Source organism: Drosophila suzukii, unplaced genomic scaffold (genome assembly GCF_043229965.1).
Source record: "Drosophila suzukii unplaced genomic scaffold, CBGP_Dsuzu_IsoJpt1.0 scf_21, whole genome shotgun sequence".
Classification (NCBI taxonomy): domain Eukaryota; kingdom Metazoa; phylum Arthropoda; class Insecta; order Diptera; family Drosophilidae; genus Drosophila; species Drosophila suzukii.
The window spans coordinates 428,254-448,638 of NW_027255908.1; the positions used below are offsets into that span (position 1 = coordinate 428,254).

The 20,385-nt window shown below is 38.9% G+C and overlaps 2 protein-coding genes across 2 annotated transcripts; both read left to right on the forward strand.

Moving 5' to 3' along the window:
* The first annotated feature begins 1,107 nt into the window (after window positions 1-1,107).
* Window positions 1,108-1,773, forward strand: LOC139354762 (uncharacterized). Its single transcript, XM_070999012.1, has one exon. The coding sequence runs from the start codon at window positions 1,108-1,110 to the stop codon at window positions 1,771-1,773; it is 666 nt and encodes a 221-aa protein (XP_070855113.1).
* Window positions 1,774-12,426: 10,653 nt separating this feature from the next.
* LOC139354763 (uncharacterized) lies at window positions 12,427-13,165 on the forward strand. Its single transcript, XM_070999013.1, has 2 exons — window positions 12,427-12,433; window positions 12,507-13,165. The coding sequence occupies exons 1-2, from the start codon at window positions 12,427-12,429 to the stop codon at window positions 13,163-13,165; spliced, it is 666 nt and encodes a 221-aa protein (XP_070855114.1).
* The last annotated feature ends 7,220 nt before the right edge of the window (window positions 13,166-20,385 follow it).

A 20,385-nucleotide genomic window follows, 5' to 3' on the forward strand; every position in this document is an offset into this window, starting at 1 on the left:
GTTGGTGAATGGCGCTGGGTATCCTCGGAACTAAATGTAGCGGACGATGGGACTAAATGGACAAAAGGTGTTGAGGTAAATAGTTCAATACGATGGTTCTCCGGACCGAATTATCTTTTGCAGGATGAGTCGAAGTGGCCACTCGGAAATGAAATGTCTAAAACCAGAGAATCTCAAGTATTGCACCACAAGGAGGAAATTAAGAAACAAATTTCGCCTTTAGCATGTGTTATGCCGGATCCACTACGTTTCAGCAAACTGGAGCGTCTGCGCGCTGCGCAAAAAAGAGTTTTAGACTTTCTACGCCTTCTTTCCGTGAAACCGCACGGACCTGAGCTGGAGAGATTGCTTTTGCTTAAGCGCGATGTTGAAATGGACACAATTTTCATACGGAATGTCAAGAAGAGGAGTTTTTTGATGAAATTCGATGCCTAAAGGAAAATCGTTGCCTGACAAACCGGAAAAGCACAATATATAAATGCTCGCCGTACTTGGACCCCGTCGGAGTGCTTCGAATGCAAGGTCGAATCGATGCTATCGAAAATGTTGAAGTCAGCGTTAAGCGTCCTGTTATACTTTCGCGCCACCATAGAATTGCATACCTTATAGTAGAGTATCACCACCGGAAGTTCCACCATCTGCATGCAGAAATAGTTGTCAACGAAATACGACAAAAGTATTGGATACCGGGCCTGCGAGCCCTTGTAAAGGAAATCATCAATAAGTGTCCAGTGTGCTGGGTCAGGCGAGCGCAACCCATTCCACCGATGATGGGAACTTTACCAAAGGAACGTCTATCGCCACATATACTGCCATTTACGTTTACTGGAGTAGACTACTTTGGACCGATTGAAGTTGCTGTTGGAAGGCGTCGCGAGAAGAGATGGGGAGTTTTATTTACGTGTCTAACAGTTCGCGCTGTTCATTTAGAACTGGTGCCATCTCTTTCAACGGATTCATTTTTACTGGCCCAAAAACTATTTACTGCGCGCAGAGGTGTGCCTCCTAAGTTGCTATCCGATAACGGAACGAATTTTCGGGGAGCCAGCAGAGTACTCGCGCAAGAGATCGAACGTATATCAACGTCAGCAGTGGAAACACCGGATAATGTTGTTTACCTTTATTCCTCCGGGATCGCCTCATATGGGCGGCAGCTGGGAGCGTATGGTGCGTTCTACAAAGTCAATCCTGACGGAAATTCTGTCTAACGTCGGACTGCGCGAGGAAGTATTGCGCGCTGCGTTGGCCGATGTCGAATGCACTTTAAACTCAAGACCGTTGACCTATATTCCGTTGGAATCGGAAAATTCGGAAGCCCTTACACCAAACCACTTCTTGGTTGGTAACTCCAGTGGTCTACGGGAACGCGGTGCGATGGGATCCAACGGATTAGGCTTGGCCAAACAATTCCGCATCGCTGGACAACTAGCCGACCGTTTCTGGAGAAGATGGATTCGAGAGTATCTACCCACCCTGACGAGGCGTACAAAATGGTTTCAGCCGAACCCAGCTCCAATTTCCGTGAATGACGTGGTTCTTATAGTTGATGAAACAAGCAAGCGAAACTCCTGGCCTAAAGGGATCGTCGTGGATGTTCATCTGGCGAAGGATGGACAAGTTCGTAGCGGTGTTGTGCGTACACCGGGAGGACTCGTTACTCGCCCGGCAGTTAAACTGGCTCAATTGGACATCATAAGGATTGGTGATACTCAGCGTAGTAACGCTGAAGAATCACGAGGTGGGGAATGTTGCGAGGCTAATAAGAAGTTTTAGCCGCACGCTAACTGTCCAATTTCAAAAGTCGATTTATTTGAATTTAAAGTCTGTTAGTTTAAAAATACTGTTAAGTTGTTCAACACTGCTAGCCAGTGTCATCTCTATATTGTTAGTATTCGAAAACTTAGGAATGTAAGAAGAAGAAGAAAATAATGCTATGAGAAGTTGAAGAGCGGCAAACCACAAGTGTAAGGAAAAATGTTAATAATTTGATTAATTGTGAACTCATTTGAATTTGAATAAAGATTTCAGCTATCTGTATGCTGTGAACCAGAGCTTGAAATAAGTGGAAACCCTCTGGGACCGTGGGTGTCCCAACACCACTCTTTCATTATTTTTTTTATAATTAAAATGTCAGTTGATAAGTTTGGTTGTTTTTTAAATGAGAAAGAGTACTCAAGAGATATAACAAAAGGTCTAGAAAAATTTCAAAGTATACTTAATGATTATGAGTGACATTTAAATGTTCAGAGGAAACGATTTAAAAATTCCCTACCCCCCATTCATGAAAATGATATTGCAAGAAAGATTTGTATTGATGATGAAATAAGTAAACTAGTATAGAACACATCTAATGAAATTTCTAAGCGACCGCAGAAACAACAAATCTTTAGATTAAGACCTCGAATCAATAATATTGAGTGAAATGTGAGTGAAATTTTTAAAAAATTGGAATTTCTCATGAAAATTTTTAATAAGGTAGTGGAGGATATAAATGAAATAGAAAGTAACATTTTCAATTATATAATTGTACCAACCTCAGTTTTAAAAGGTGAAACTGAATCTTTAGAGAAGAAACCATTTATACCAGATAAAATAAAGCTATGAGTAAACGAGATATTGTAAATGAGTTACATCGCCCATCATTCAAGAATTTCCCAAGACGTAGAGTTGTAGTAAAGGGTATTAATGATTTATGGCTGGCTGATTTGGTTGAAATGGGGGCATATGCATCATCAAATAAAGGCTATAGGTATTTGTTAACAGTAATAGATACATTTTCTAAATATGGATGGGGTGAAACAATAAAATGAAAAATGCAGAAGAAGTTACAAAAGCAATGAAAAAAATAATAAAAATAATCGTGGAGCACCAAAGAATTTACAAACAGATAATGGAAATGAATTCTATAATAAACAATTTAGAGAATTGGTGAAAAGATATGAAATTAATCAATACTCAACATTTAGTACTCTTAAAGCATCTATTGTGGAACGTTTTAATAGAACATTAATAGAACTTATGTGGCGTGACTTTAGTTTTAATGGAAAATATACTTGGCTTCAAATATACAAAGAATAATTATAATAACAGGAAGCATAGAACGATTAAAATGAACCCCATTGACGTCAATACTAAAAATGAAAAACAGATTTTGATGAGATCATACAATCATCTAAAAATCAGGGTATTCCCTAAACTGTTAACTTGCTGAATTGTTGAAAATTCAACAGAAAATTTCAGCAATTTGGGGAACGACCCTAAAAGTTCCCTGTTGAATTTTAAGTTTTAAGATGTCAGCTGTTTGTTAGATTGTCGAATTGCCAGTCTGTGTTTACCGGAGATTATGTTTAAAGTTAAGGAAAATGCCGAGAACAAGCCAAAAAAAAACTAAACTACTAAACTAACTAACTAACTAAACTGCTTCAGGCAGCATCCTATCAGATATCCTTTATTTGCATATTTTATACGATGGCAATTCCTCCAGGCTTACAAGTGACTAGAGCAGTGGTCGGCAGCGGCCTATCTAGTGAGCATAGGGAAGTGTTCTGCCCATCCTCTGCTCGCTCACGTATAACGTACATGTTCGTGTGACTTCGGCATGGGTCTTCGGGTCATTTTTTTCTCAACTTCGGCGCGCTTTTTTGTTGCTGCGGCAGAGGATCTCAGTGCAAGGCAGAGAAGCGTCTCGCTTCAGCACGTCGCGCGCAAACTTCGTGTTTGTTACACTCACACTAATGCAAGGCAAACTTGTGAGGGTATGTGTGTGCCGACCACTGGACTAGAGTTACCCACTTACTTTTAGTCGAGAACAGCGACAACTCTGGTTTTCAGAATGAATTTCTGAAAGTTGATTTTGTATGGAACAGCTGATTAACAGCTGACCAAAGCTCAACAATTACCCTAAATATTTACAAACGGGGACTTTAAAGAGGGAGATAATGTACGAATAAGTAAATATAAACATGTCTTTGAAAAAGGCTATATCCCAAACTGGACAACGAATTCGGAAAGTACAAAATACATCCCCCACCACATATTTACTTGAGGAGTTGAAGGGTGATCCAGTTTAAGGTGGTTTCTATAAACAAGAAATTAAAAAAACAAAATTCCCTAATACTTATCTTGTTGAAAAGATTCTAAAACAAAAAGATGATTATGTGCTTGTGCGTTGGCTAGGCTTTTCAAAATCAGAAGATATTTGGATTCATTAAAACGAAATTCTATAAAGAACAAGTGGAAGCATAGAGCAATTAAAATGAAGGCATTGACGTCAATGCGTGAAATCAAATTATGTTTCTTCACACACACAGTTTCTATTTATAAAGTGTGATGAAAAGCATGTACAGATAAGAATTTGAACGGAACTTGATTATGAGCTTGTGCGTGTGGCTAGACTAAAAGAGCATGTACAGATAAGAATTTTGGATGAAACTTGAACTCAATAGACTGTGATACAAAAAGATGATTGTATAGTTGTGTACTGTGTAGACTATTCCAAATCAAAAGATAGTGGGATTCTCAAAAACAACAAGTGGAAGCATAGAAATCAACTCATGTATATATATATGTCGGGTTATGGACTTGATTTTCCATATTTTGCGCAGATTGTATACGGCGAATATCCTTGAGCACACCACAGTCGATTTGAGAATGCGTGTATCCTTGAGCCACTGCGAGAGACAGAGACACAAGTATGCTCGTTGCAGCATTTTCGGGAGGACTTTTTCGGTATGCAAGAAGGCCAGCCTTCTGCAACGAGCATACTTGTGTCTCTGTCTCTCGCAGTGGCTCAAGGATACACGCACAACAATCGTAGTGCGCATCTCTCTCTCAAACCTCTACCCTCTCACAACTTTCTTTCTCAAACAACAAAGCGTACTAACAAACAACCGATAGAGTGCAGAGACGAGAATTGCCACTTGGTACACGCATTTGATTTAATGCTTTTACATTGACTACCATAATTTAAGATCCGACATATATATATATATATATATTTATATATACAAATTTGGAGGCTATAAAGGGATAAGAACTTCAAAAAGTATTCAGTTTTTTTCTATTCGTTCACGCAACTCAATTTCGGGATCGTTTGCTCGTTCATTCGTTTGTTCGTTTCTTCGCCTGTGAAAAAAAAAACAATAAACATGACGGTTTTTATAATATTTTTTGTAGTACTCTTCCTCTTTAATCCGATGTTGAAAATGATACTCCCCAATGAAATGACTTTAATTGAAAACCCATCGACATCCAATTATTCAATTGGGTTATATATCTATGTTCCAAAAATAAAAAAAATCATAAAAATTGACTTAAAACTTGAGATCCTAGAGTATAGCCATATTTTTATGGATCTCAGAAACAAGACAAGTGATGAAAGTCAGAAAACAAACTAAACTAATACTAAAATATTTAATGCTATTAATAGTAGCATTAAAGAAAAAGACTTAACAATAAGTACAAGTGCAAGCACAGTTGAAGAAGAAACAACTACAACAACATCAACTACAACAGCAACAACTACATTAAAAAGATAAATTCTGGAAGAAGAAACAGCAACAACAACATCTTCAACAACTACAAACCCACCCAATCTTTTTGATTTTAATAGCGAAAATACAAATGTTGATCAAATAGAAAATAAAAACATTTGAGATGAAAAATTGGAAAAAGTTGATATGGGTATAAATGATAGTGAGACAGAATTTGAAAACGTACGTCGAGCACCTATAATTAGTAATATATCACAAGAATTAGTGTTGAAGATCAATTATAGTGATACAGAATTTGAAAGTGTAAGTCGGGTTCCAATAAAAAGCACTGAAAACATGCATAATTCACAAATCGAATTTACTAAGAGAGGAATAATAGAGAATTTTAAACAAAAATTTGTTGAGAATGAAAGGAAGACATAGGAAGACATATGGATTTAGGAAGAAGGGGTCTAAACAGATTCTTCACCATCCAATACAAAAGTGCTATGGTAAGAGTTAAATGCCATTATAATAATATATATAGAAGATCACATTCTAGGCGAAGTCTGAGTAAATCTAAACGTACAAACTTAAAATATTTATCTAGCCGCCACCACCACCGAATATCTAAACGCAATATTAACACCCCCCAAGCAACGTTAAGAATTAATTGTTTTGAATTTGCAGAAGTTTTGTCCCATTCAGTAATTAATGCAGAGAGACGGAAAGATAGGATTGTTTATGAAAAAATATCGAAAGATGCTGATCTTCTTTCCAAACAAGAGAGTAAACGAGAAGAGATAGAAGAAGAAGAACCAGGTTATCTTAGTGATGGTCCACAAATCCATGAAACTGAAATCGATGAAGCAGTAAGAATTAATGGGTTATATTTAAGAAAGAACTCCAAAACATTAATAAAAAAGTTGAAAATAATATTTCGGATGGAACACAAAAAAGTTGGTTGAATATATATAAAATAATATTTAATATCTGCCGGAAACACAACTGAAACGCTAAGATACTAACAGGAGACACCACTATACCAACCACCGACACCCTCAAAATATTAGGACTCACAATCAACAAAAGATACAAATGGAACACTCACAAAGCCAAGTTAAAAGCCAGTCAGCAATAATAGTAGGTCTTGGAGCATTCCGTTCCACCCCAATAAAAAACCTTCTATTAGAAGCCAACATATGTCCCATAGAACACAAGCGAGACTTCTTAACTGGAAAACTAGCCAAAAACCTTTTAAAATCCATCGACACACCCTTAAAAAAGCTTACCAAATCGACTAAAAGACACCATAGATACTCCAGCACAATAGACCGCGTAATACAATCATCCAAATCCAAATTAATTCCTTACCTCCCAATCAAAAACAATAAATGCAAAACATTTAACATGGATAGCATTATTAAAGCAACCAGCACCACCTATCTAAATACAATAAATATACAACACCACCAACCATTTTCCATCAACTCTTTTGCACCCTCAAATCCTCGTACCCCAACCATAACTTCGTCTATACCGACGGCTCCAAATCTGGCGGCATAAAAACCTACAGCATCACAACCGAAACAGCAACGATCAAACTGCGACTTCTGCCTTTCTATTCCTCAGTCCTCTCGCGTAAAGATGCCAGGCAAACATGTTATATGCACAGACTCCCTCTCCTCCATCTCCTCGATCACCAACCAAAACAACCATTCGCACTATGCCACCTCAGTCAGAAACCTAGTCACTAAACACTTCCCTAAAATATCTCTGGTCTGGGTACCTAGCCACATAAGACTCGTAGGTAATGAAAACGCAGACGAGGCAGCCAAACTGGCATCTAAACTTCCACTAACCCTTACTGCCAACAACAACTCTAACGACATTACACAGTTCTTAAAAAAAAGAACTACAAGATAAACAAACAAACATTCTTAATTCAACATCTTACTGGTATCAACAAATTGCCAAATCATCCACGTCAAACTCCCTTCATAAAAACTCTCCCTTGAGCAGGAGGCAACAAATAAAAATAAACAGACTCAGACTAGGACACACAAACTTAACCAATGCCCACTACCTGGACACGGCTAAAAACAATTTGTGCCCATTGTGCAACATCGCACGCATAAATATCCAACATATAATATGTTTTTGCCCCTCCCTCTCCTCAATCCTTCCACAACCTTGATCCCATCCTATGTATAGCTAACCCCACAATCGACAACTTCAACATCATCTCAAACTTCCTGATCAAAGTTAAAATTATTAATAAAATTAAATTTTAATAAAATAAAAATTAAATCAAAAACAAGCATAAAAATAAAACACTGTAAATATCTAACCATGTAGAAAATAGGCTAGATTCAAATAGACAATAGAAAACAAAATGAAATTATACTAAACCAGACGAGCTGAAGGCCTATAGCTGCTATAACTCATGACCACTGCTAGCATTTAGTTTACAATTACTTGTTAGCATTATATAAATAAATAAATAGCGTTTAATGTTAACCCAGTAAATAAAGGGTATCAATGTATAAATCCTGCTATAATAGCGAATACATAATAAAATAATGAAAATGAGCTACTACATAATAGGTGTCATGTAAGATAATATCGACTGATGAATTAGCTAGTTCTACCCCTGTCAATCCTCCTACTGTAAATAAAAATACAAATCCTAAAGCTCATAGAATAGCTGGGGAATATGAAAGTTGAGTTCCATGTAAAGTTGCTAATCATCTGAAAATTTTAATTCCAGTCGGTACAGCAATAATTATAGTTGCTGAAGTAAAATAAGCTCGAGTGTCTACGTCTATTCCTACTGTAAATATATGGGCTCACCATACAATAAATCTTAATAATCCAATTGCGAGTATTTCATAAATTATTCCTAAAGAACCAAAAGTTTCCTTCTTCCCAGATTCTTGACTAATAATATGAGAAATTATTCCAAGTCCTAGTAGAATTAAAATATAAAGTTCAAAGTAAATGTTGGTATAAAATAGGATCTCCTCCTCCTGCTGGGTCAAAAAATGATGTGTTTAAATTTCGATCTGTTGATAGTATAGTAATAGCTCCAGCTAGTACTGGTGCAGATAATAAAAGTAATAAAGCAGTAATTACAACTGAACAAACAAATAAAGGTATTCGGTCTAGTGTAATACCAGTTGATCGCATATTAATTACAGTTGTGATTAAATTTACAGTTCCTAAAATTGAAGAAACAGTCCAACCTATTCCAGCTCCGTTTTCAACCATTCTTCTCACTAATAAAGAAAGAGCAGGAGGCAGGAATCAAAATCTTATATTATTTATTCGTGGGAATACCATATCTGGGGCTCCTAATATTATTGGAACTAATAAATTTCCAAACCATCCAATTATATTTGGTATTACTATAAAAAAAATTATAATAAAAGCATGTGCAGTAACAATTATATTATAAATCTGATCATCTCCAATTAATGCTCCTGGATGATCTAATTCAGCTCGAATTAAAATTCTTAGAGATGTTCCTACTATTCCGGCTCAAGCTCCAAAAATAAAATATAGAGTTCCAATATCTTTATAATTTTTAGAAAATAATCATTTTCACGATTGGATTAAGTGGCTGAAGTCTAGGCGATAGATTGTAAATCTATTTATTAGAGTTATTCTTCTTAATAAAATCAATTAAATGGCCTTATAGTCAATAATGACATCAAACTTCAATTTTGAAGGAGTAAAATTTTACTAAGGCTTAGAGGAACACCCTTTATTTTAAGCTTTGAAGGCTATTAGTTTGGTTGATACTTTTAGAAATAGTTTAGTTCTATTAAATATAAAATCTTTATTACTAATAACATATAAATCAGTCAAAGAATGCAGAAAACTGCATGATTTACCCTATCAAGGTAACACTTTTTATCAGGCAATTCATTAATAATAAAAAATCCTAATTTTTTTTATTTTATTCATTTACTATTAAATTTTTTTAAAATTACAGCTTAAAATTATTAATACATTTTTATTAGATAACACATTTTAGTGTAATTTGTATTATTATTAATTAAATAAATTTAATAACTAAATGTTTTCTTTATATATATATATGTAATAAAAATTATCAACAATATATAAATTTATAAATTTATAAATTTATAATAATTAATTAAATAGTTATTTAATTTATATAAATCCAAGAATGTTAGATATATATTTGAATATAGATTTTTTTTTTTTGGATTGCGAAATTTTTTATTGTAATTGTTAACCATATGAATTTATATTTAGTATTTATATATATAGATTATCTATTAATCTTGAACTTAGGATACAAAAAATTTAAAATAAAAGGGTTTTTTTTCTAATTTAAATGTAAAAGTTAAAAATTTATTTTATTTATAAAATTTGGAATAATTAATTTAATTATTTTATTTATGAATATTTCATAATTATTATTTTTTTGTATTATTATAAATTTACTGAAATAAATTATTTTAATATAATTAATTTATATAATTAATAAATTATTTTATTATTAATATAATAATAAAGTATGATTTATATAATATAATTATAAATATTTATCTATATAAAATTAATTAATGTAAATAAATACATTTATATTTGTATTATATAGATACAATTTTATAAATTTTTATTAAATTATATTTATAGGGGAATAAAAAATCAGACTAAGTGATTAAAACAAATTATTAATCAATGAATTTTACTAATCAATAATATTAATGAAATTAATTACAGATTTAAATTAATAGACAAAATTTTTTATATTAATAAGTATTATTTATAAAACTATATAAAATTATTTAGTAATAAAATTTAATAAATTTATAAAAAATTAGTAGTTATAAACATAATTATTAAATTTAACTAAAATCTAATTGAACTAATATTTATTTACAACAATAATAAATGTAAAAAGTTTATTTTTTATATATTATTTTATTTATAATTTTTATCAGATATTTATATTATTGTTATTATTTATAATTTTTATAAATAATATATAGATTTATATATATATATGTCGGAGAGGAGGTGTCACTCGTACCGTGCCGAGACTCAATCTGGCTGGGAGCCCGAGTCATCAAATAACTCAGTCTCAAACGGTGAGCTCAGGCAAGTGGCGACCGCCTGCTCTAATTCAGCCTTACCCGGGTACGGCGGATCCCTGCCCGGGTGGACCTGTCCTTTCTCCGCAGCTCGTGGGAATTAACATGGAGAATTTAACAAATACAAAACTAAAGGACTGCACAAGACAAGAGCCCGACACTCTTATAAAGTCGGAAGTCGTAACCAACGACGAAAGAAAGAGCAAGATCACGGCTCTGACTACCCCAGTCCACGTGACGTCTACCCCTGCCAAGGCCAGCGAACAACGCAGCCGGCTAAGCACAACTCGCCATAGCGACAAGCCCAAGCCTCCCACCACCGTAGGTGTGGCTAACCAGCCACTCCAACCTGAGGGTAGCGCTAAGGCCGGTCTCGTGGTGAGTACCAGGGCAAAGGAGTTTAAGAGGGTACCACCTAACCAGGCAGGACCTTGTGAGGATGCGTGAAACACACCCTCCACATTTCGCCATTTCTATTCTTTCCGCCACGAAGGCATACAATTGGAGATTACGCCACGAAGGCCATTTATTTATAAGTTATAATATATAATATAATTATAATATAAGTCGTTACGCCACGAAGGCAATTTATTTAAGTTCAAACCTAGGAGCGGACTTCAACACGGAGTGGTACAGCGGCACGAGCGTCGGCACGCCGGATCCAAGGAGTAAGTGGGACAGACAATAGCGATCAGACTGAGTGCGAGTAGGGGTAGTAGTAGTAGTACTAGCGAATAATAAAGACAAGAGAGAATGAAGAAGTATGTGTCCGTGTGAATTTGTGCATTTTTCGGGAACCCACGTGCAGTGATTTGTGCCGGTCGGGAATCGTGTTGCGCCAGAGCTGCTTACTCAGTGCACACGACCACCCGATCGTCCACAAGGAGCATAGGAAAGGATCGCCTCTGGCCACCCTATCCTGGGAACCCCGCCCCAATTACGGTTTAGGTAGGCGCGCGCCACGTGCAGTGATTTGTGCCGGTCGGGAATCGTTTTGCGCCAGAGCTGCTTAGAGGATCGCCTCTGGCCACCCTCTCCTCTGAACCCCGCCCCAAATACGGTTTAGGTAGTCGCGAGCCACGTGCAGTGATCTGTGCCGGTCGGGAATCGTGTTGCGCCAGAGAAGCTTACTCAGTGCAAACGACCACTCGATCGACCACAGGGAGCACAGGGAAGGGTCGCCTCCGGCCATCCTCCCCTCGGATCCCTACCCCTCGCCTCTGGCCACCCTCTCCTCTGAACCCCGCCCCAAATACGGTTTAGGTAGTCGCGAGCCACGTGCAGTGATCTGTGCCGGTCGGGAATCGTGTTGCGCCAGAGAAGCTTACTCAGTGCAAACGACCACTCGATCGACCACAGGGAGCACAGGGAAGGGTCGCCTCCGGCCATCCTCCCCTCGGATCCCTACCCCCCTACCCCAGTAGCTTGTGAGTCGCACATCCAGGGGGAACGGCCACGCCGTCCAGTTTTGTTGGTATTTTCTCAGGGATCGGCTACGCCGCTCGTTTCGTTAGTATTTTCGCCGGGAGCAGCCCCGCCCTCCACTATACCTTTCGTGTGCCGTGTTGCGCTAGAGCTGCTTACTCGGTGCAACGCGGATACTCTGGCCTCCTTTCCCCACAAATCCCCGCGGCAACTCCCCGTCCAGTTTCGTCCCAACACTTTTCTACAAATTTAACTGTAGAGGACCCTGGCCGGACTGAGTTTTATCCCAGCCCATGAAAAAGGTCCTTACAGTTTGGCGCCCGAACAGGGACGAATAAGGACGACTAGATATCCTTCAGGAGAGTTGGGTTTTTACCACCAACCGCATGGCCTAAAGACCCATGTCCAGTAGACGAGATTTAGAGAAAGATAGGAGACCGCAGGAATAGTTAGAGTAAGCAATGCCAACCCACTCCCGGAGCGTCACATAGCCACGTGGTCTCCCACGAAGCCGTCAAGCGCATACTGCGCCCCGTGCAGCGCCCACAGAGCGGCCCAGGAGCGCCCAACAAGCGCCCAGCGATCGGCGTCAGTTCACCACCAGCGGCACCCACCCACGTGCCCACCAGGAGCACGCACAGCGCGGCCACCGCGCCCTCAGCAGCGTCACCCGCGCCGCCAGCTGCGCCATCAGCAGCGCAGACCCAGCAGCGTTCCGCGCCGTGCAGTGCCACCCACGTGGCCATCAGGTGCCCACAGAGCGCCACCTGCAGCGCCAACAGCGCCGGACACGTGGTCACCAGCCACACAACGAGCGTCACCAGGAGCGCGCAACGAGCGGCCCCGCGCCCTCCGCAGCGTTCAGCGCCCATCGGGCGGCGTCATTTGCACCACCAGCAGCACCCACCGAGTGCCTACCGAGTGCCCACCGAGCGCCACCAGCAGCGCCCACAGCAGCGCCCATCAGCAGCGCCCAGCCGCGCCCTCAGCAGCGCCGACCGCGCCGGATACGTGGTCACTAGCCACGCTACGAGCGCCACCAGGAGCGCCCAACGATCAGCGCCGCCGCTCACCAGCCGCACTCACCGAGCGTCAACGGGAGCGCTAGCCGCAACCACATCGGTCAGCCAGTGCCACTAGGAGCGCTCACCGAGTGATCCCCAGCAGAGCCATCGGCAGCGCCACCGCGCGTATGCCCAGTGTCTCGGGAAAGAAAACGTCAGAGGACGCAGAATCAAAGCCAGATCCGGCAGCTGCTGGACTGGAAGAGGACAGGTTTTTCACCGCATCCGGGGGTGATTCCACGACCGCAAACATGGGGGTCAGGTGGATCGCCTACCGCCGGAAGGACGAGCTGCAGGCTCTGCTAAAAGAGTTTGGACTTGACCCGAACGGCCAAGTAGACGAGCTACGACCACGATTGGCATCCTTCATCGGAGGAGGAGACCACAGCCCGGCTCTACGAGAGCGCTTTGCCGCACTGGAGGCAATATACCCGGAAGCACCCACCCAGAGGACGTCCACCAGTCGGGCCACCTCACCGATGCCCGGAATTGAGGACCACACGCTTCCCGTGCCCTGCTTAGGGAACCTACGGAAAAGCCCTGGACGGGAGATACCGGCCGCCAACCCAGCCGCCCATCTTCCGCACAGCCCTATATCCGCGGCCGTGTTCGCCGAGAAACTGCGAGGATGGGGCGTACTGTTTGACGGACAGTCAGACCCCGTTCATTTTATAGAACGCATCGAGGAAGGTGCCACTGCCTACAATGTGAGAACGAGTGACATACCGAGGGCCGTCATTGGACTTCTCTCAGGCCGCGCCAAAGGCTGGTACCGGGCATACCAAATGCACACCGAGCCATGGGAAACTTTCCGGAGAGAGTTTCTGGAGTTTTTCTTGCCTCCGCGGTACTACCAGAGCCTAGAAGATGCCATCCGGACCAGGCAACAACAAGTGGGCGAGGCCTTCAAAATATACGTAGTGGAATTACGCCTGATGATGCAACGCGCCAAGTACTCACTAGACTTCTTAACTGGAAAACTAGCCAAAAACCTTTTAAAATCCATCGACACACCCTTAAAAAAGTTTACCAAATCGACTAAAAGACACCATAGATACTCCAGCACAATAGGCCGCGTAATACAATCATCCAAATCCAAATCAATTCCTTACCTCCCAATCAAAAACAATCAATGCAAAACATTTAACATGGATTGCATTGTTAAAGCAACCAACACCACCCTATCTAAATACAATAAAAATTCAACACCACCAACCATTTTCCATCAACTCTTTTGCACCCTCAAATCCTCGTACCCCAACCATAACTTCGTCTATACCGACGGCTCCAAATCTGGCGGCATAACAACCTACAGCATCACAACCGAAACAGCAACGATCAAACTGGGACTTCTGCCTTTCTATTCCTCAGTCCTCTCGAGTGAGATAATAGCAATTCAGGAAGCCTTTAAAATTTGCGTAAAGATGCCAGGCAAACATGTTATATGCACAGACTCCCTCTCCTCCATCTCCTCTATCACCAACCAAAACAACCATTCGCACTATGCCACCTCAGTCAAAAACCTAGTCACTAAACACTTCCCTAAAATATCTCTGGTCTGGGTATTTAGCCACATAGGACTCGTAGGTAATGAAAACGCAGACGAGGCAGCCAAACTGACCTCTAAATTTCCACTGACCCTTACTGCCAACAACAACTCTAACGACATTACACAGTTCTTAAAAAAAGAACTACGTGATAAACAAACAAAAATTCTTAATTCAAAATCTAACTGGTATCAACAAATTGCCAAATCGTCCACGTCAAACTCCCTACATAAAAACTCTCCCTTGAGCAGGAGGCAACAAATAATAATAAACAGACTCAGACTAGGACACACAAACTTAACCAATGCCCACTACCTGGAGACGTCTAAAAACTATTTGTGCCCATTGTGCAACAACGCACGCATAAATATCCAACATATAATATGTTTTTGCCCATCCCTCTCCTCACTACGTTCTCAATCCTTCCACAACTTTGATCCCATCCTATGTATAGCCAACCCCACAATCGACAACTTCAACACCATCTCAAACTTCCTGATCAAAGTAAAATTTTTAATAAAATATAATTTTAATAAAATAATAATTAAATCAAAAAAAAGCATAAAAATAAAACACTATAAATATCAAACCATGTAGATAATAAGCTAGATTCAAATAGACAATAGAAAAAAAATTGAAATTATACTAAACCAGACGAGCTGAAGGCCTATAGCTGCTATAGCTCATGACCACTGTTAGCATTTAGTTTACAATTACTTGTTAGCATTATATAAATAAATAAATAAATATATTTATTAATAATATTTATATATCTTCAGAACTCCAAAACATTAAGAAACAAGGAAGAACGCTATAGTCGAGTATTTCGACTATCAGATACCCGTTACTCAGCTAAATAGAGATATGCAAGCAGCAAAGCGAGATTAAAATGCGCCACCTACCGGCGGTATACAGATTTAAGCGTTATGGGCGTTAGAGTGGGCGTGGCAAATTTTTTTTTAACCAATCGATAGGTATTGACGAGACCAATACATTTCAGTTAAAATTTTTTTATATAGCATGAAAATTGTGGGCGTCACAGGTTTTCGCGGTTTGTGGGCGTTAAAGTGGGCGTGGCAAACTTTTTTTGGGTCAATCGATAGGTATTGATGAGAATAATACATTTCAGTTAACATTTTTATTCCAGCATCAAAACTGTAGGAGCCACAGTTTTGGGCGGTTTGTGGGCGTTAGAGTGGGCGTGGCACTGTGCTGAAACAAACTTGCGTTTGAAGCTCAGGAATCTGCACGCCAAATCTCAATAGCCTAGTTCCCATAGTTTCCGAGATCTCAGCGTTCATCCGTACGGACAGACAGACGGACAGACGGACATGGCTAGATCGACTCGGCTAGTGATCCTGATCAAGAATATGTATACTTTATGGGGTCGGAAACGCTTCCTTCTGCATGTTACATACTTTCCGACGAATCTAGTATACCCTTTTACTCTACGAGTAACGGGTATAATAAACACAAGAAAAAAATTTTTTTAATATGAAAACAAATAAATATTATGAAATTTTAAAACAAAATCAAAAAAAATGCATAATAATGATATGATAAAACAACTTACTTTGAGAGATTTTTAGTTCAAGTATAATGTGCTTTACATCCTTCCTCCAGTATCAGCATATTTATAGAATTTGTCCTCACTTCAGGGGAGTAAAATATAGGTCCAAATATAACTCTATCATCGAATCCGAAAAGTGTAACATTTCTATCTTTATTTATTTCCATAAATTTAGATATGTCTGTAGGCTTAAGGGGAAATTCCAATCCAGTGAAATTTAATGTGATCCCATTGACTTGAATGAGTTCATCATTTATATTATCTATATAGGTTGTAAATCTGCTTGCATTCTTATTTAGATTACTTAATGCTGCAATCAAGCTCCATTTAAAACAATATTCGTCATTTATGTTTTTTACTTTTATAATTGCTTTTTTAGCTTCCAAATAAGAGGGTAGTTTTATGTATGACGATCCTCTGAAATGTGAATATTGATTAATATTCATCTCCAATCGAATGAGATGAAGTAAAGTCCATCCACTATCCCTATCTTGGAATTCTTCCATCCTCACCAAAATTTTTTCCGTATGTTCCTTGTATTCATTTTCTATATTGGAGTAGGCATTAATTATTGCCATCTTACTTTGAAATGACTTTATTTCAATGCATTTCTTTTCTTCCTCCAAAAGTGCGTACTCTCCAAAAAGTTCAATAATTATTTTAACTGATGAATAAATTAACAAGAATGCGTACAAGTGAGGTAGAAAAGCTTCTCCTGCTTCCAACATAAATAAATGACATCTTTGTTGGTATTTTCATAGAGGTAGTGAACTATCCTTCCGTGGAGTCCAGAACTGATTTTTTCAATCCTTGAATTCACTGGTTCAATAACATTCCTCTTATGTTACTCCATTCGCAAATTATGACTCCACGAAATGTTACCCGATATGGTAATGTTGCACTTTGCACAATACTTATTCATTATTGTTTTGTTTTTTTTTGTTTCTGAGTATATTGTGTTGTATTGTTATTTGTACATTTCACTTTATTATACTTTACTTTAACTGTAAAGTATTTTACTTTTTATCAATTTGATAAGTTCTTACAACTCAAATCTGGGTAGTTCACAAGTTTACACAACTTTACTTTACGGTTAGTAAAGTATTTTAATTTTTATCAATTTGATAAGTTTACACAAATCGAATTCGGATGGAACGCAAATTAACACGACTTTACTTTAACTTGGAATTACCGGAGGGTTCGCATGACGATTTTAGATGGTTCGCTCAAGTCGAATAGTTTTCTTAAACTGAACTACTTTCCACATTTCTCCTTAACACATAAATTTCTTGAAAACTTAGAAGACAACCGTTTTCTTTTTCTATAAGCGCGTGAGAAAAAATTTTCAAATATGATTAAATAAAAACGTATTTGACTAAATAATCGATCTCATTTGTTTTTGTGTATATTCTGTTAGGAGGGGAGAGGGGGAGGATATCGAACTCACGCTTGTTTCACACCACAAAAGTATGCGGTCTAATATCTCTCAAACCAACACCTTTTGACCACAAAACCGTAGATAGGTTACACTAACAGGTGTCATCTACAACCATAATTGAATCAACAAAACGGCCACGCATAGTAAAACAACTTCCCCTCCTCCTCCTCCTCCGCCTAAATATCGTTTTACAAATTCCTACGCATGAAAAAACACCCCTCTCACACTTCTACACACCCTATTCGGGTAAGCATCACTCCAAGCAACCACAAAATCCTACGCATGACATTTGCACCCCTCACACACAAGCAATCACAAATTCCAACGCATGACAAAACACCCCTCTCACACTTCTACACACCCTATTCGGGTAAAGATCACTCTAAACAACCACAAATTCCTACGCATGACATTTGCACCCCTCACACACAAGCAATCACAAATTCCTACGCATGACAAAACACCCCTCTCTCACACTCCTACACACCCTATTCGGATAAAGATCACTCTAAGCAACCACACATTTTTACGTAAGACATTTGCACCCCTCACACACACACACCTTTAGAGAGAGAGAAAGAAAAGACAAAACAAGACATGACAAAACACCCCCACTTTCACTATTTCTTTGGGGTGATCCTCGCACCTCAAACCCCTTTCTAACCTTATTAAGTGACCTTTTTATGCTAATTAGGTCATTATAACACCTGTGTGCAACCATGCGTGACTAATTAGGGTCACCCCCACCCCCTTTTTCTAACTCTTTTATTACTTAATTATGCTAATTAGGTCATTAAAACACCTGTGTGCAACCATGCGTTAATAATTAGGGTCACCCCCACCCCCTTTTTTGACATGATTTGTTACCTAGTGAGCCCGGACCCGTATTATTCAACTACTGCTGGCTGACTTACTGTTCTGGTTCCTTTTTCTGAGCTTGAGTTTGCACTCTATTTTTATTTGTGCGATAGAAATTTGAACGATTATTATTTTGATAATAATTATTATTATATCTTCCTCGGTTACTATTTGCCTGCCAATTATTATTCGGCTGCCGATTGTAATTAGGTTTATTCTGGAGTTAAATCGATGGATCAACATCCATTGGCTCGACTTCTTGGTGCTTTTGATTGTTATTTTGATTATTGTTTTGCCAAAAATTTCCCTTTTGCGGCTAATTATAATTCTGGTTATTACTCCAATTATTTCCCATCTTATTAGTATTATTGTTCTGTCGTTTTTGATTAAATCGTAAGTTGTCTCCCTGATATTTATTTTAAGTTTTAAGTCCATTAAACCTGTTTTCAAATGGATCACGGAAATTGTTTGATTGTAATTATTGGACCTTTGCCAAATCATTGGGCAAATCTGGTGGATTTAATGAGAAAAGAGTTTCTGATATAGGTCCATTTAGCCCAGATATAAATATTCGTAGAGCATTGCTCCATATTGTTTTGTTTGTTTCCTTGGTAATTTCGCTGTCCTTTCCGTAAGTCATTATGGTTTTGTTTGTTAATAAAGTTATTTTTATACCCGTTACTCGTAGAGTAAAAGGGTATACTAGATTCGTCGGAAAGTATGTAACAGGCAGAAGGAAGCGTTTCCGACCCCATAAAGTATATATATTCTTGATCAGGATCACTAGCCGAGTCGATCTAGCCATGTCCGTCTGTCCGTCTGTCCGTCTGTCCGTCTGTCCGTCTGTCTGTCCGGATGAACGCTGAGATCTCGGAAACTATGAGAGCTAGGCTATTGAGATTTGGCGTACAGATTCCTGAGCTTCTTACGCAGCGCAAGTTTGTTTCAGTAGACTGCCACGCCCACTCTAACGCCCACAAACCGCCCAAAACTGTAACTCCAACAGTTTTGATGCTAGATAAAAAATTTTAACTGAAATGTATTGTTCTCATCAATACCTATCGATTGACCTAAAAAAAAGTTTGCCACGCCCACTTAAACGCCCACAAACCGCGAAAACCTGTGACGCCCACAATTTGCATGCTACATAAAAAATTTTAACTGAAATGTATTGGTGTCGTCAATACCTATCGATTTATCCAAAAATAAATTTGCCACGCCCACTCTAACGCCTATAACGCTTAAATCTGTCTACCGCCGGTAGGTGGCGCATTTTAATCTCGCTTTGCTGCTTGCATATCTCCATTTAGCTGAGTAACGGGTATCTGATAGTCGAGGTACTCGACTATAGCGTTCTTCCTTGTTTTTATTGACTTCATTATAGTATTCTGTAACTGTCATTCGTCCCTGCCTGAGGATACTTAGTTCTGGCTCGAGAATATGTGTTGGTCGTTTATCGCTATATATAAAGTCTAAACTAGACAAGATTGCACGAAAGTTTAAGACGGTGCCATGATAGGTAAAAGCATCATGGGCAGCTCCCATAATTTTATTTCGTAAAATTGTTAAGGCGATAAAATATTGTTCACTTTGAATTTTATAAAGACTCATTACAGTTTCTGCGGTTTCCCTCCAACCTACATATTGTGTTGGTTCCCCCGTAAATTTAGGTACAGATTTTACCACTTCAAGTGTTGTATCGCATTTTATACTGGGGGATTGTTTGTATTTTATAATCCTCCACAGTGTTTGCATCTGTGGCTAACCTTCCTTCTAAACCTTCTATTTTCCAGGTCACTTCATTTAATTGAACATTTTTCAATCTATTTATTAATTCTACTGTTAGGCCGCCTGCTGTGGCTATACAACCTGCAGAAAATTGT